The sequence below is a fragment of the Salvelinus sp. IW2-2015 genome, unplaced genomic scaffold (assembly GCF_002910315.2).
Source record: "Salvelinus sp. IW2-2015 unplaced genomic scaffold, ASM291031v2 Un_scaffold1464, whole genome shotgun sequence".
Lineage (NCBI taxonomy): Eukaryota > Metazoa > Chordata > Actinopteri > Salmoniformes > Salmonidae > Salvelinus > Salvelinus sp. IW2-2015.
This window is the reverse complement of record NW_019942925.1, coordinates 223,304-239,527: the sequence shown is the minus strand read 5'-3', so window position 1 is coordinate 239,527 and position 16,224 is coordinate 223,304. Positions and strand designations below refer to the sequence as shown.

The 16,224-nt window shown below is 42.0% G+C and overlaps 1 protein-coding gene across 2 annotated transcripts; it reads left to right on the top strand.

Moving 5' to 3' along the window:
* The first annotated feature begins 1,045 nt into the window (after positions 1–1,045).
* spef1 (sperm flagellar 1) lies at positions 1,046–10,691 on the top strand. Of its 2 annotated transcripts, none has more exons than XM_024138398.2 (7): positions 1,046–1,248; positions 6,462–6,573; positions 8,394–8,541; positions 8,728–8,773; positions 9,402–9,489; positions 9,698–9,788; positions 10,190–10,691. In XM_024138398.2, exons 1-7 carry the CDS (start codon positions 1,140–1,142, stop codon positions 10,301–10,303), a joined length of 708 nt encoding a protein of 235 aa, XP_023994166.1. In that variant the 5' UTR covers positions 1,046–1,139; the 3' UTR covers positions 10,304–10,691. The 2 variants fall into 2 exon arrangements, with proteins under 2 accessions (XP_023994166.1, XP_023994167.1); XM_024138399.2 differs by having other exon boundaries at positions 1,056–1,248; positions 8,394–8,448.
* Positions 10,692–16,224: the final 5,533 nt, after the last annotated feature.

Genomic DNA, 16,224 nt, shown 5'->3' with positions numbered 1-16,224 from the left:
CCTGCCCAGTCACGTGAAATCCATAGATTAGGGCCTAATGAATTTATTTCAATTGACTGATTTACTTATATGAACTATAATTCAGTAACATTGTTGAAATTGTTGCATATTACATTTATATTTTTGTTTAGTACAGTAACTGTAACAAATTACATTTAGAAAGTAACCTAGACAACCATGCAGAGAGGCATGTTTGTTCTACATAGTGTATTTCTATCTAAACGTGGCCCTTTGTAGCTCAGTTGGTAAAGCATGGCCCTTGTAATGCCAGGGTAGTGGGTTTGATTCATGGGACCACCCATATGTAAAATGTATGCATGCATGACTGTAAGTCTCTTTGGATAAAAGACATACTGTATATATTATAAAACTTTGCATCCTGCTGGACGAACCCAGGGTGAAGGCTAGGGAGGAATGCCTTGGGTCAGATATTGGCTAAGGGTCCATTTGGACCACTGGTTTATCTTGTCATTATTAAAATGTTAAACCTTATTTTACTGTTGGTGTATGATGAATGTATGTATGATGTTGATTGTAATGTTTTGAAGGGTCTATGCATTCTGCTTTGCATCTCAGTCCACATTTTATACCATATAAAAACTTGACAACGAATGTGTAGACATGCTATTTATTGGAAAATATGTTGTCTGTTATAAAATAATAACATGTCTACACTTTTCAGTGTGTTGTTCTTTCTCTCCCCACTGTCTCTAGCTCACTCCCCCCACTGTCTCTAGCTCACTCATAATTCTATTTCTATGGGCTCACTCATTACTGATGAGGTTTGTCTTTTCTCAGATTCCATACTTGGATATTGGTTACCTAGCAACGAGTTAAACAAACAACCTTTTTCTACTAGATAGCACAGCCACAAAGTTAAAATTGGCTATATCGTAAATATATATATAYATTGCCTTTTGGTCTTAATTTTAGATTAGGGTTAGTGATACGGTTATCAGTGTGGTTAAGGTTAGGTTTAAAATCAGATTTTAAGAAGAGAAATGGTAGAAATGGGCGGGGTTTATGACTTTGTGTCTATGGTAACTACTGACGACCATTGTGGGAAGCTAGCTAGCTAACGATACAGGCTAGCTGCAAATCGAAGTGCAAAGTTGTCCGATGAAGGACCAGTATACAGAATGGACAAAGAATTAAACGAAGAAATATTGCAAGACTTGTTTGCCTGGATAGACAAAATACCACTGTCCAGACCTAAGAGGAATATAACAAGAGACTTCAGCGACGGAGGTAGGGTATCTAAATGAACGACGTCGTTAGAGAGGGGGAGACCCAGTACGTTAACAGGAAATKAATCTGCTCTGGATTTTACTCTGATCTCTAGTTCAATGATGGAAGGCAGATGTAGCTGGGAGGTATGGGAGGATTCTACATGGGGTAGTGATCACTCCCCAATCAAGTGTACTGTAAGATACAGCAGGAAATGGGATGAGGAGATATTTTTCAAATTATATTTTCAAGAGTTGAGGGCTGTTGCAGGTGAATTCAAATCAAATTGTATTTGTCACATGCCACTGAATACAACAGGTGTAGACCTTACAGTGAAATACTTACAAGCCCATAACCAACAATGCTTTAATAAGTTGGAAGTACATTTTTTAAAAGTGTTTTTTTATTCAAAAATTGTTTTTGAATAAAAATGACAAATAATTAAACAGCAGCAGTAAAATAACAAGCGAGGCTATATACAGGGGGTACCGGTACAGTCAATGTGCGGGGGCACCGGTTAGTTGAGGTAATTGTGGTAATATGTACATGTAGGTAGAGTTAAAGTGACTATGCATAGATTATAAACAGAGTTGCAGCAGCGTAAAAGAGGGGTCTGGGTAGCCCTTTGATAAGCTGTTCAGGAGTCTTTTGGCTTGGGGTAGAAGCTGTTAAGGAGCCTTTTGGACCTCGACTTGGCACTTCGGTACCGCTTGCCGTACGGTAGCAGAAAGAACACTCTATGACTAGGGTGGCTGGAGTCTTTGACAGTTTCCTCTGACACCGTCTGATATAGAGGTCCTGGATGGCAGGAAGCTTGGCCCCAGTGATGTACTGGGCCGTACGCACTACCCTTTGTAGTGCCTTGCGGTCGGAGGCAGAGCAGTTGCCATACCAGGCAGTGATGCAACCAGTCAGATGCTCTCGATGGTGCAGCTGTAGAACCTTTTGAGGAACTGGGGACCCATGCCAAATCTTTTCAGTTTTCTGATGGGGATTAGGCTTTTTCTCTTTACGACTGTCTTAGTGTGTTTGGACCATGATAGTTTGTTGGTGATGTGGACACCAAGGAACTTGAAGCTCTCAACTTGTTCCACTACAGCCCCGTCGATGAGAATTGGGGTGTGCTCGGTCCTCCTTTTCCTGTAGTCCACAATAGAATTCAGTGCAGATATAGAAACAGTGATTGATGTAGTAAGAGGAGCAATAGTAGGGGCTGCAAGGCAGGTGATGGGTACAGGTGGGAGAAGGAGGAATGCAGTTCCCTGGTGGACTGAAGAGTGCAGAGAAGGAAGCTGTGAGTAGGAACGGTGCTTTAAGGATGTTTAAAGGGTCCTATAACTACCAGCACCTGATACAGTATAAACAAGCCTAAGCTGTAGTAAGTAGGACCATTAGGACAGTCAAGAGGGAGTATTGGCGTTGGTTTTGTGGAAACATAGGCAGGACTACTCCTCTGGGAGTGGTATGGGGGATGATTAAGAGGATGAGTGGSGTCAGACGAGAATGGGATCTCCCTGTGCTGAAATGTGGGGAGACTGTTGCAGTGAAAGACATGGAGAATGTATAGATGTTAGCCCAGGCGTTTGTGAAGGTGCACAGTTTGGTTCCGCTTTAAATGATGTTCAGCTTATAAAGGCTTCATAAAGCCTTCACAATGCCTTCATAAGCACTACATAAATGTGTTACAAAGCATCTATAACTGTATGTCATGCTTTATAAAGGATTCATAAATGTGGCATAACTGTGTCACATAATCACCAATATGACATAACCCACTATGTCAAATATGATATAGTCATGTGCTTTATAAAGGGTGAAATGTTGTGCTGAAGGATGGCATACGCTCTAAAGTGATGTCATGTTAGTCACATTACACCTAATATTGTTCCCAGACACTTCTGCCCAAATGCACGGAAGGTCTGGTGGACCAATGCATCAAACTTGGCCATCATTAGTTAGGGTAAGGTTTAAAATCACATTTTAAGAAGATAAATTGTGGAAATGGGAGGGTTTGAAATAATTACGAATTGTTGAGTGTGTTAAGTAGTGACGGTAACAAATACTTTACTCAGTAAGGTCACTCCTATAGAATTCTATGGGCAACTTTGAATGGTTGATATTCCAAGCTTATATGTGCTGTGTGTGCAATAGCCTGGGGACAACGTTATCCCAGAAAACACTTACCTTGATAAAAGCCCCTAACCTAAAGAAATTGAAAGTGTCTTTCTTCTGGAACCAAGTTACATGTTCCTCAGTACACAAACATGCACACAACAAAAACGAGCCATACCGCACAGTGCTGGGCCAGGTTAGGTCTTTGCCACATTCACCCACTCCCCCTCTGAAAGATCAGCCACAAAATGTTGGCATCAYTGTAACAGGTTGTAATCAAGCCCTGGTGCAGTGGGTTCAGGTTGGACGACTCCAAGTTATTTTGGTTCTGACACACAAAAACGCTTTGCGGGTCCATCAATCAATTTAAATACCTTTCACACCTTACAGTAACCTTCATATTTTACCTTTATTTAACTAGGCAAGTCAGTTAAGAACAAATTCTTATTTACAATGACGGCCTAGGAACAGTGGGTTAACTGCCTTGTTCAGGGGCAGAACAACAGATTTTTACCTTGTCAGCTCGGGGATTCGATCTAGCAACCTTTCAGTTACTGGCCCAACACTCTAACCACCTGCCGCCCCTTCATAAATCGGCAGAACGTTAGTAACCTATTTATTGACACTTTATGTATTGTCCTGTAATACGTACAGTGGTTTGTGAAAGTATTCCCCTTGGCATTTTTCCTATTTTGTTGCCTTACAACCTGGAATTATTTTTTTATTTTTTTTAATAGGTTTGTATCATTTGATTTACACAACATGCCTACCACTTTGAAGATTAAAAATATATATTTTTGTGAAACAAACAAGAAATAAGACAAAAAATAAGCTTGGCACATTTAGCCACTGGTATTTTTGCCCATTCTTCAAGGCAAAACTGTTTCAGCTCCTTCAAGTTGGATGAGTTCTGCTTGTGTGCAGCAATCTTTACCACAGTTTTTACCACAGATTCTCAATTGGATTGAGGTCTGGGCTTTGACTAAGCCATTCCAAGACATTTAAATGTTTCCCCTTAAACTTTTGAGTGTTGCTTTAGCAGTATGCTTAGGGTCATTGTCCTGCTGGAAGGTGAACCTCCGTCCCAGTCTCAAATCTCTGGAAGACTGAAAACAGGTTTCCCTCAAGAATTTCCCTGTATTTAGCACCATGCATTATTCTTTCAAGTCTGACCAGTTTCTCAGTCCCTGCCGATGAAAAAAATCTAGGGGTGATGAGAGGTGTTGGGTTTGCACCAGACATAGCGTATTCCTTGATGGCCAAAAAGCTAAATTTTAGTCTCATCTGACCAGAGTACCTTCTTCCATATGTTTGGGGAGTCTTCCACATGCTTTTTGGCGAACACCAAACGTGTTTGCTTATTTTTTCTTTAAGCAATGGCTTTTTTCTGGCCACTCTTCTGTAAAGCCCAGCTCTGTGGAGTGTACGGCTTAAAGTGGTCCTATGGACAGATACTCCAATCTCCGCTGTGGAGCTTTGCAGCTCCTTCAGGGTTATCTTTGGTCTCTTTGTTGCCTCTCTGATTAATGCCCTCCTTGCCTGGTCCGTGAGTTTTGGTGGGTGGCCCACTCTTAGCAGGTTTGTTGTGGTGCCATATTCTTTCCATTTTTTAATAATGGATTGAATGGTGCTCCGTGGGATGTTCAAAGTTTCTGATCTTTTTTATAACCCAACCCTGATCTGTACTTCTCCTCAACTTTGTCCCTCACCTGTTTGGAGAGCTCCTTGGTCTTCATGGTGCCGCTTGCTTGGTGGTGTCCCTTGCTTAGTGGTGTTGCAGACTCTGGGGGCTTTCAGAACAGGTGTATATATACTGAGATCATGTGACAGATCATGTGACACTTAGATTGCACACAGGTGGACTATATTTAACTAATTATGTGACTTGTGAAGGTAATTGGTTGCATCAGATCTTATTTAGGGGCTTCATAGCAAAGGGAGTGAATACATATGCACGCATCACTTTTCCGTTTTAAATTTTTTGAAACAAGTAATTTTTTTCACTTCACCAATTTGGACTATTTTGTGTATGTCCATTACATGTAATCCAAATAAAAATACATTTMAATTACAGGTTGTACTGCAACAAAATAGGAAAAACGCCAAGGGGGATGAATACTTTTGCAAGCAGCTGTAGTTTGAAGTGAGACAACTTTGGTCATTCATAACACATCCATAAAGACTCTATATTGCCTCTCTTCCTGCTGGAGGTACTGCATGTTGGTTCCAACATTAAAGTAACAACAAAGGAAGTTAGCAGCTCTGTTAGGAAAAGCCTTTGTCACACCTGGATAARGGCATTTCTGTGCCGCACCAGAAACTCTAAATGGGAAGATGGGGAAACTCCATTCAATTCATATTACTAGTTTCCTCTGGGACACACAAGGCTCAACAGTACATTAAAATTGGTTGGAAAATGTCTGACCCGGAGGTGTGATCATGAGGAGATGGAGACCGTGGAACACATGTTATTTCAGTGCCAATGTAATATTTAATTATGTATTTAGTTTCCTTCATTTCCTTGAGGAGATGAGAATAATGGATAGGAGCTAGACCTTCCCTGTTTCTGGTCCACACTCCAGTCCAGTTGGTGGTGGTAAAGCATCTTAAAGTTGGTTGCAAATTGCTATATAAAAACCACAGAAGAAGAAGTAGCAGCAGCGGAGCGAGGTGGAGGCGGGGTGTGGCTAACAATAATTTATTCTAGGCCTAGGGTAGCGTTTCCTAAACTCGGTCCTCTGGACCCCAAGGGGTGCATGTTTTTGTTTTTGCCCTAACACTACACAGCTGATTCAAATGATCAAAGCTTGATCATTAGTTGATTATTTGAATCAGCTGTGTAGTGCTAGGGCAAGAAAACAATACATGCACCCCTTGAGGTTCTGAGGACAGAGGGAAACCCTGGCCTAGGGGCTAACTTAGGTACTTGAGTTAACCAACAGCTTTGGTGCTGATCATTTATAAATGATTCATCTATTATAATTAAATGATTTATTCAATGTTTAAATGAATAACTTTTCTTTCTGTTTCATTGAGCACTGTCCTGTGGTTGTCAACTAAGAAAAGTTAGTCCAGACTGAAACATGTCATAGCAGTGTTGTTTATATCGGCCCTTGTTCCAGTGATGGCTGCTGAGGTCGTCAAGTATTTCTTCCCCAAACTGGTGGAGCTTCACAACTACACCCCAGCCAACTCTATACAGCAAAAACTCAGCAACTGGGGCACTCTCAACAGGCAAGTGTGTGCGTGTGTGTCAATGTACTGAACAGGTTCCTCTGGGAATCGTAGAGAATTTGATGCTGTATTCTACTTCTAAGCAACTACACAGGGCCGTGAGAACTCCTACTCACTGACCACTGGGTTGGACCTCAGCCATTTTGGAGCCAGCTATATACAGTTGAAGTCGGAAGTTTACATACTCTTAGGTTGGAGTCACTCGTTTTTTATTTTTTTGTTAACAAACTATAGTTTTGGCAAGTCGGTTAGGACATCTACTTTGTGCATGACACAAGTCATTTTTCCAACAATTGTTTACAGACAGATTATTTCACTTTTAATTCACTGTATCACAATTCCAGTGGGTCAGAAGTTTACATACACTAAGTTGACTGTGCTTTTAAACAGCTTGGATAATTCCAGTTCAGGAAATGATGCCATGGCTTTAGAAGCTTCTGATAGGCTAATTGACATAATTTGAGTCATTTGGAGGTGTACCTGTGGATGTATTTCAAGGCCTACCTTCAAACTCAGTGCCTCTTTGCTTGACATCATGGAAAATCAAAAGAAATCAGCCAAGACCCCAAAGCAACAAAAATTGTAGACCTTCAGTCTGGTTCATCCTTGGGAGCAATTTCCAAATGCCTGAAGGTACCACGTTCATCTGTACAAACAATAGTACGCAAGTATAAACACATGGGACCACTCAGCCGTCATACCGCTCAGGAAGGAGGCGTGTTTGTCTCCTAGAGATGAACGTACTTTGGTGCGAAAAGTGCAAATAAATCCCAGAACAACAGCAAAGGACCTTGTGAAGATGCTGGAGGAACAGGTTCAAAGATATCTATATCCACAGTAAAATGAGTCCTATATCGACATAACCTGAAAGGCCGCTCAGCAAGAATAGAAGCCACTGCTCCAAAACCGCCATAAAAAATCCAGACTACGGTTTGCAAATGCACATGGGGACAAAGATTTGGAGAAATGTCCTCTGGTCTGATGAAACAAAATTGAACTGTTTGGCCATAATGACCATTGTTATGTTTGGAGGAAAAGGGGCGGCTTACAAGCTGAATAACACCATCCAACGGTGAAGCATGGGGGTGGCAGCATCATGTTGTGGGGATGCTTTGCTGCAGGAAGGACTGGTGCATTTCACAAAATGGATGGCATCATGAGGCAGGAAAATTATATGGATATATTGAAGCAACATCTCAAGACATCAGTCGGAAGTTAAAGCTTGGTCGCAAATGGGTCTTCCAAATGGACAATGACCCAAGCATACTTCCAAGTTGTGGCTTAAAGACAACAAGAGTCAAGTTTATTGGAGTCGCCATCACAAAGCCCTGACCTCAATCCCATAAGAAATTGTGGGCAGTACCCGAAACGTTTGACCCAAGTTAAAACAATTTAAAGGCAATGCTACCAAATACTAATTGAGTGTATGTAAACTTCTGACCCACTGGGAATGTGATGAAAGAAATAAAAGCTGAAATAAATCATTCTCTCTCCTATTATTTCTGACATTTCACATTCTTAAAATAAAGTGGTGATCTAACTGACCTAAGACAGGGCATTTTTTTAAGTGTCAGGAATTGTGAAAAAATGAGTTAAATGTATTTGGCTAAGGTGTATGTAAACTTCCGACTTCCGATCCATAACATAGCGCTAATTGCACACATTAACATATGTTTCCTCTACTCTCGGCGCCGGGGGGGGGGGGGGGGGGGGGTTTCCCTAGCTACAGATCTAGGTACAGCTCCCCCTCCCAATCTAACCTTAACCATTAGTGGGAGAATGCAAAACTGACCAAAATCAGCGTGTTTCCATGTTGACAGGAAGGTGTTCTCCAAGCTGAACTTGATCCCAGAGGAGACAGTGAAGAGGATAGTGGTGAGCACTGCTGGAGTAATAGAGCCTGTCCTGTGTTTGCTCCGAGAAAGGATTGACGACAAGAGACAGCAATGCACTGACGACACACTACTGGTGTGTGTGTGTGTGTGTGTGTGTGTGTGTGTGTGTGTGTGTGAGACCATCTAACATTCGATCAAACAACCTTTGCTGATCAAACATTCCATTCTCATCATGCACACATCCAGTCCCTGTTCCTAGGGTAGAGCATAGAACAGAGGTGTAAAATAAAAACACACTAACTATTCTTCTGTCTCCTAGGATGTGGAATACTACAACAACAGGAACCAAGAGAAACCTCTCACAGGTACAGAAACCTGACCCCTGACCTAACCCCTGACTCAGGCCCTGTGTACAGAGCTGTTGGTTCTCTCTCTGCAGTGAAGACAAACTTATACACAGTTATACATAGGGTGACTCTTCTGCTGACCCAGATCTACTCAGCACCTTCAGTTAGCTGGTAGTTAGAGGAGGTGACTGAGTCAGAACTTGGTCAGCTGCACACACACAGAGACAAAGACAGACAGACACACACACACACACACACACACACACACACAAAAGTGGGTCAGGAGCCGCTGCGGTCAGTAATGACCTTTAAAGGGCTGAGAATGTATGGGAGCATCCAACAACAACATCACTGTCTCCATTAGAAGTAGCCATGTAACTCTGTCTGTTGTCTGTAAGCAAACCCTAACCCCCCCAGACCTCCCATTCAGTCCATAGGATGCCCAGGCTGTGTCCTCTCAGCCCAAAGCCAGTAGTCTCACGGTTCTATCTACCTTCTCCTGCTGACGTACAGATAGACACACGGATAGAGAGGCATCCTTCGGACGGGCAGACAGACAGACAAGATAGACAGATTAGATGTTGTGGTGCAAATGTAACATCACTCAGTGGATTGTCTCTGTTTCTCCATCTTCTCTGTCCCTCAGAGCCACCTCCCAACGACGCCCAGAAGAAACCAGGACTGGGGAAGAAGGAGGAGAGGGCACACGTGCACCAACACACAGACAAGACTAGGTACTACTARCACTCACGGTGTGTCAGTCTTTAAATGTAATGGATGTGTTCCAGGTCATCCCACCGTAGTCATGCTGCACAGATGATCAGACCTCAAACATCCTGGAGGAGGAACCATATTCATTTGTTATATTAATCCTCTGAGATGTGCAGCACAACAGCAAACAATAGTGTACAATCTGGACTTTTCTATAATGTGTGTGTGTAGCACTGTGCTAGGTTCTCAGGTGGACCCAACCATCCGTCTTGTGCTGGAGGAGAAGGAGCAAGCTCTACTTGCCCTACAGGAGACTGTGGAGGTACACACACACACACACACACACACACACACTCCTTTGGCGGCAGGGTTACAGGTGTAATCTGGCCTCTTGAGTGACACTTTCTGACTGTAGTGTAGAGGAAGTGGGAGTGTGTCACTATCCGTCAGCAGATATGTCTCCTGTGTGGTTGTGTGTGGTGTGTGTGTGTGTGTGTGTGTGTGTGTGTGTGTGTGTGTGTGTGTGTGTGTGTGTAAGCATGTGAGTCGGTGAGGCTTTTCAGGCAGACATCAGCTGTGGGTTTCCACTAATGTCTTTTTATCATGACTGTGTTAAAAATGGTCAGCAAGATCACTGCATTGTCACATCCGTTCTTTGATAGGAGATAGTTAGTGTGTGTGAATTCAAATACATTGTTTACACTGAGGTGTGTGTGTGTGTAGATCCTGCAGATCAAGGTGAACAGACTGGAACACCTGGTTCAGCTAAAGGACATGAGACTTGAAGACCTGACACGCCATCTGGAGAGATACAAGGCCAGATCTAACGTGCCTTGATACATACCGAAGCGGACACACACAGAAACACACACTTAACTCTCAGACACAACTAGAAACAACAAACACACCTCTCCTTTTTCTAAATAAAATTTTTTCTAACAAGAAATGCTTGTTTTTCTATCAGCCTGTACTTTTCTATAAGCTAGCACTGAATGTTTTGTGAAGCATTTGTTAAATAGTTGAATGTATTCGATCATAACGGATGATATTGTATTGAGAATGTGYGTGTTTTCCATCTATAATGTGCTAGATTGAGTGGACTGCTAGACCATAGTGTCTATAAGGTTTGTTGTGTGGATCTGATGTGTGTCTATTGCTGTGCCTTTTATAACAGCCATGTGACCACTAACCTCTGAAGCTGCCTAAGTAAAACACTGACACTAAATCTGTCTAGTCTCTTTTCTGATCCGTGCGTATATGCTGTGTTAACAGGAGAGAGGAGAGGAGATAGGAGACGAGAGGGGAAATAAAGTAGAGGACATGACGGGGAAACTAAACTCTATTACTCAGTCGTCTGACATGTCCAAATGTCTCATGTGGATTTAAAAATCTGATTAAATTCTCACTCAATTTAATGGGTCAAATCTGACAGCCGTTTTTAGCGCAGGAGATAAGTTATTTCATCAGAACATCTACCCACATCCAGCCCTAACCACAGCCGCACACACAAATTGTATCTGCTCTAGCAGTTGAGCCTGGGGAAGAGGTTAGTGTGGTTTTGTGACTGGGCTCTCGTAGGGTTATTCGTGATTCTTTGAAACTCGGGTTTATTCTAATGATGAGCAACAATCTAAAACCGGAGAAGTGGTTGATGTGCTCCTGTAACATGCAGGGAGATGAGTGTAGGAGAGCCAGTAATCTCGCTCCTACCAAAGGCTAATGCTGGGAATAAGGTTAGGGGAGTCAGTAGCATTGACCATCTTCATTGTCATATAACTAACAAACTTATTCCTAGTTTAATTTTAGAGGGAGGGGAGGCAACATTGCTCAGGTTCACTGTGCTGAATAACCTAGTGAGTATACAGGGTATTTTTAAATAAATRAAACTGAAATTGTTACCATTGTTCACACCTTGAGAAATGTATCACATCATGTGTGTTCAGGGCTTACAACCACATCCGTTTGTTTAAAGGAGGGAAACAAATCCACATGTAAATGTTATTCACACTACATATAGCATATATGCTTGGCCTTGAACTGTGGGGGGAAGAGAGACTTCAGAGGGGTTACTCCTTCCTTCCAGTAAGAATCTTGTGCTATGACTGAGTGTGTGATAATATATCATTTTATAATATGTCATTTTATTGGGTTACTTTTTATTTTATTTTGTACTTTAGTTTATTTAGTCAATATTTTCTTAACTATTTCTTGAACTGCATTGTTGGTTAAGGGCTTGTAAGTAAGCATTTCACAGTCAGGTCTACACCTGTTGTATTCGGCGCATGTGACAAATTCAGCGCATGTGACCGACAGAATCGAGCCGGTTGGTCACAAATGTGGAAAAAGTAGCTGTTATTGGCAGAGAGGTTTGTAGCTCTCTTTCTTATTGRCCTATTAACTGTCACCGGGCAGTCTAAAACTCCATTCCACCAAAACAGGCTGAAATTTCAGGCGGRCTTTTCACACAGTTCCTACACTAAAAGGGCATTATCAAAATGTTCACAATTYCATGCTATTTYTCCAACCTCGTAGTGTGTAAATATATAYAAAACACAGGAAAATCAGGTTTTTGACAAGCACAGACCAGTAGGTTTGTCGAGCGTCTGCCAGCCGAGAGTACTTAGCACCTCTGAACAGAGTGCCAGACGTAATTTGCAAACATACTGTGCAGACCAACAATCAGTCTGGTGAGAAGAGGATTAGGGAGAAGGGTCTGTACACACACACCTAACTCTGAGATAGAAACACACAACTCACTCTGGCAATCAAGAATTTTGCTGGTGCCGTTAACGCAAAACATGAAAGCAGAATGGCCGGCTGTGTGTGGGAAGTGGGGAGCAGTAAGCAAACGAAGGTCATCCACCCCACCATACACACAAACACACACCCTAACCATGACCCTAACCCATGTCCTTCCTTCCTCTCTAAACAGCTGATGGTCCAACAGTGCAGAAGACTTACGAGTAGTGAGCTGGATACGTGCGTGTGCGTGTGTGTGTGTGGTCGTCAGATTCTTAAGCCTTGTTCACACTGCAGACCTTGATACTCAAATCAGTTTTGTTTTCAAATCCGTTTTGGAATACTGACTGTCTATACAGTAAGTTACAAGTGACCAAATCAGATTTGTGTATGTTCAGACAGCATCCTTTGCTGACATGGCTATGCTAGTTGTCATAGTAACGACGGGTGTGTGCGCAGTGGTAGACTGATTGGTGGTTCTCCTGCTTCCTATCACTCAGAAGTTATGTAGCAAGCTAAGATGACAACAATGCATGCTATGGACGTTTCCCAGTTGCTTTGAATGTTCAAAATCATAGTGTCAGAACCCTTTTTAAGCCTCAAAGGATAAGATGAGTTTCAAAATAAGCCCTTTTTTTAAACTAGCTAGCTAGGTAGCTGTTTAAGCTTTCTAGCACATTCACCATTTTTTTGTGTTCTGGTCAAGCTACCACATATTCTTGTCAAACTGTCAACAGATTAATAACAATACTATTCCATGTGCTTTTTGGCTGTTCAGATTGCAGGAAAAAGAACAGAATCGGATTTGCAATAAACAATTATTTGAGTCATTTCAAACTGCCTGAGGCTTTTTGACAGATTTTCTTCATCGTCCCAGTGTTTAGATTCTGCCATCTCTAGCATTCAGTCTCAAGAAAAAGGTGTCTTATTTTGGTTGAGATCTAATTAAACTACTGACCAGTTATCTAAATGCTACTCAATTAATAGACACCGATCTAAACATGTGCATAGTGTTTTGGGCCATGCACCCATTGGATATAAGTCACTAGAACCATTATAATGATACAAATTTGAGTTKTTTTTTTTTCAGCAGGGCTTGCATGATTCAGCTTAACACAGTTGGCAAACAACAGCTGGCAGAGCGCACCAAAAGGTGTTCATACTGTACCCAGTCAACACGCTGAACTCGGGCCTATTCCAATTGAGACTAGGGGACTCCAATGGACTCGGACTCGGGGGGCTTCATCCGGGCCGAGTCTTCCCGAGTCAGTAAAATGAGTCCGGCAGAATCATATCCCYCTGGGCCACGGCTAATGGTACTCAGGCCGAGTCCACTTCAGCTTATCTGGCCTGATTCACTTTTTCAGGAGTAGGGCCATTTGAGGTTTTTATTCGGCAGGTGATGAAATACCTATTTTAAAAAGAAATGTGATATATTTAACCTCCAAGTCATCGAATTTGCTAGGTCATTACAAGCAAAAMATGGCCTACAGCTATCAGAGAGGGTCCCTAATTTACAGAATCTCTGATGCTATTAATGTTTTGGCTTTTATTACCCAGTCAGCAAAATTACTCCGGTGCAGCTGTGGGCCACATACTTTGTTTTTCTGGCCCAGTATACGCCTGGGTCCTCGGCCCAAAGCTGATGTACATATTGCATCACCATCAGATGCACAGATCTGGCCCACACACTGCAGACCGATCAAATTAGAAAGGTGTGGCCTAGCTCTGGCCCACATACTGTAAAATGATTAAATCTAAAAGATGTGGCCCGATCTGGGCCATATAGTGCAAAATAATTGTAAAATAAAAAGGTTTGGCCAAAGTTACAACATAGTGTGGTCAAAAACGTAGTAACTTAGTTATAGTCACAATCTGGTTACCTATAGCTACAAACATAGTTATGTTTTTGTGTTTTTACATATTTATGAACTTATTTCCAGATATCTTCGGAACTTCCCACAATGCACAATTTCTCAACGTCATATGGAGAACTGGATACATTGCTAGTTCCAGCTGGCTATCATGCTAGCATGTCATTACATTCCAAACCAATTTTTGGCACTGGTGAGCTATTATGTACCATGAAGAAGAGACCATGTAGCTAAATTCATGCGAAATCCTGCATCTGAATCCGATGGTCCTGTTGGCCAATGTCATTGCATTGCATACCAAAAGTTGTCCGCCAAAATTTGAGCACCAAAATTTGTCCACCAAATATGTCCACCCAATTAATCTGCCAAAAGTGGGCTGGCTAGCTAGTTAGGTCAATTGGCAGGCTAGCTAGCTAATTATTTTAGCCAGTTAGGTAATAACCAAAGCCATCTAGATAATATAAAACATTATTAGAGATATAAGAAATATGATATAATATTGCTTGTATGATGTGATAAATGACAGGTAGTCTTTATAAATACATTATGCGTTAGGCTGATATATTAGTCTGTGAGATAAGATATACTTTATTGATCCCCCAAGGAGAAGAAATGGCCTAAGCCTAAAAAAAAACATTCACATGAACATAAATAAGACCATAATAAATAATAAATGTACTTTGTATAGTGCTTTTCATGACAATTTCCAGCGAGACTATTCAAGCCATCGACTCACTGATGGTTGAAGACGATGGGCGATCGGCAAATCCAGTCTGGAATCATCCACATCGCTCTAATCACAGTCAGAAGAAACTTGAGTGGACTTATGGAAAGGCTCTGTAAGACATATTATGTATTTGTTTATTTATTTAACCTTTATCTAACTAGGCAAGTCAGTTAAGAACAAATTCTTACTTACGATGACGGCCTACCACGGCCAAACCCTAACCCGGCCACGTTGGGCCAATTGTGCATCGCCCTATGGGACTCCCAATCACGGCCGGTTGTGATACAGCCTGGAATCAAACCAGGGTTTGCAGTAATGCCTCTAGCACTGGGATGCAGTGCCTTAGACCACTGCGCCATTCGGGAGCCCAGGTGGCGACAGCTAGTCTTACTGGGGTTCGACTCATAAGGAAAAAGACATTACAGACAAAATAATTTACAATTTACATACATACATACCGTTCAAAAGTTTGGGGTCACTTAGAAATGTCCTTGTTTTCCATGAAAATGAATAGGAAATATAGTCAAGACGTTGACAAGGATATATTTGCAGCAATTACAGCCTTGCAGACCGTTGACATTCTAGTTGTCAATTTGTTGAGGTAATCTGAAGAGATTTCACTCCATGCTTCCTGAAGCACCTCCCACAAGTTGAATTGGCTTGATGGGCACTTCTTACGTACCATACGGTCAAGCTGCTCCCACAACAGCTCAATAGGGTTGAGATCCGGTGACTGTGCTGGCCACTCCATTATAGACAGAATACCAGCTGACTCCTTCTTCCCTAAATAGTTCTTGCAAAGTTTGGAGCTGTGCTTTGGGTCATTGTCCTGTTGTAGGAGAAAATTGGCTCAAATTAAGCGCTGTCCACAGGGTATGGCATGGCGTTGCAAAATRGAGTGATAAAAAATGTCCTTCCTTTATCAAGATCCCTTTTACCCTGTACAAATCTCCCACTTCACTTCCACCAAGCACCCCCAGACCATCACATTGCCGCCACCATGCTTAACAGATGGCGTCAAGCACTCCTCCAGCATCTTTCATTTTTTCTGAGTCTCATGAATGTTCTTCTTTGTGATCTGAACACCTCAAACTTAGATTCGTCTGTCCTTAACACTTTTTTCAAATATTCCTCTGTCCAGTGTCGGTGTCCTTTTGCCCGTCTTAATCTTTTATTTTTATTAGCCAGTCTGAGATATGGCTTTTTTCTTTGCAACTCTGCCTAGAAGGCCTCCCGGCGTCGCCTCTTCACTGTTGACGTTGAGACTGGCGTTTTGTGGGTACTATTTTGTGGGTACTATTTAATGAAGCTGCCAGTTAATCCATTTTAGAATAAGGCTGTAACGTAASAAAATGTAGAAATAGTCAAGGGGTCTGAATACTTTCYGAAGGCACCCTAGTCATAGACTGTTCACTCTG

What these genes read in the sequence shown, in the direction of transcription:
- spef1 (XM_024138398.2), top strand. Translation starts at nt 1,140, where the DNA reads ATGGACAAAGAATTAAACGAAGAAATATTGCAAGACTTGTTTGCCTGG. An exon ending in AAGAGACTTCAGCGACGGAG is followed by an intron (nt 1,249 to 6,461) that starts GTAGGGTATCTA and finishes CCCTTGTTCCAG; the next exon opens with TGATGGCTGCTGAGGTCGTC. An exon ending in CCCTACAGGAGACTGTGGAG is followed by an intron (nt 9,789 to 10,189) that starts GTACACACACAC and finishes GTGTGTGTGTAG; the next exon opens with ATCCTGCAGATCAAGGTGAA.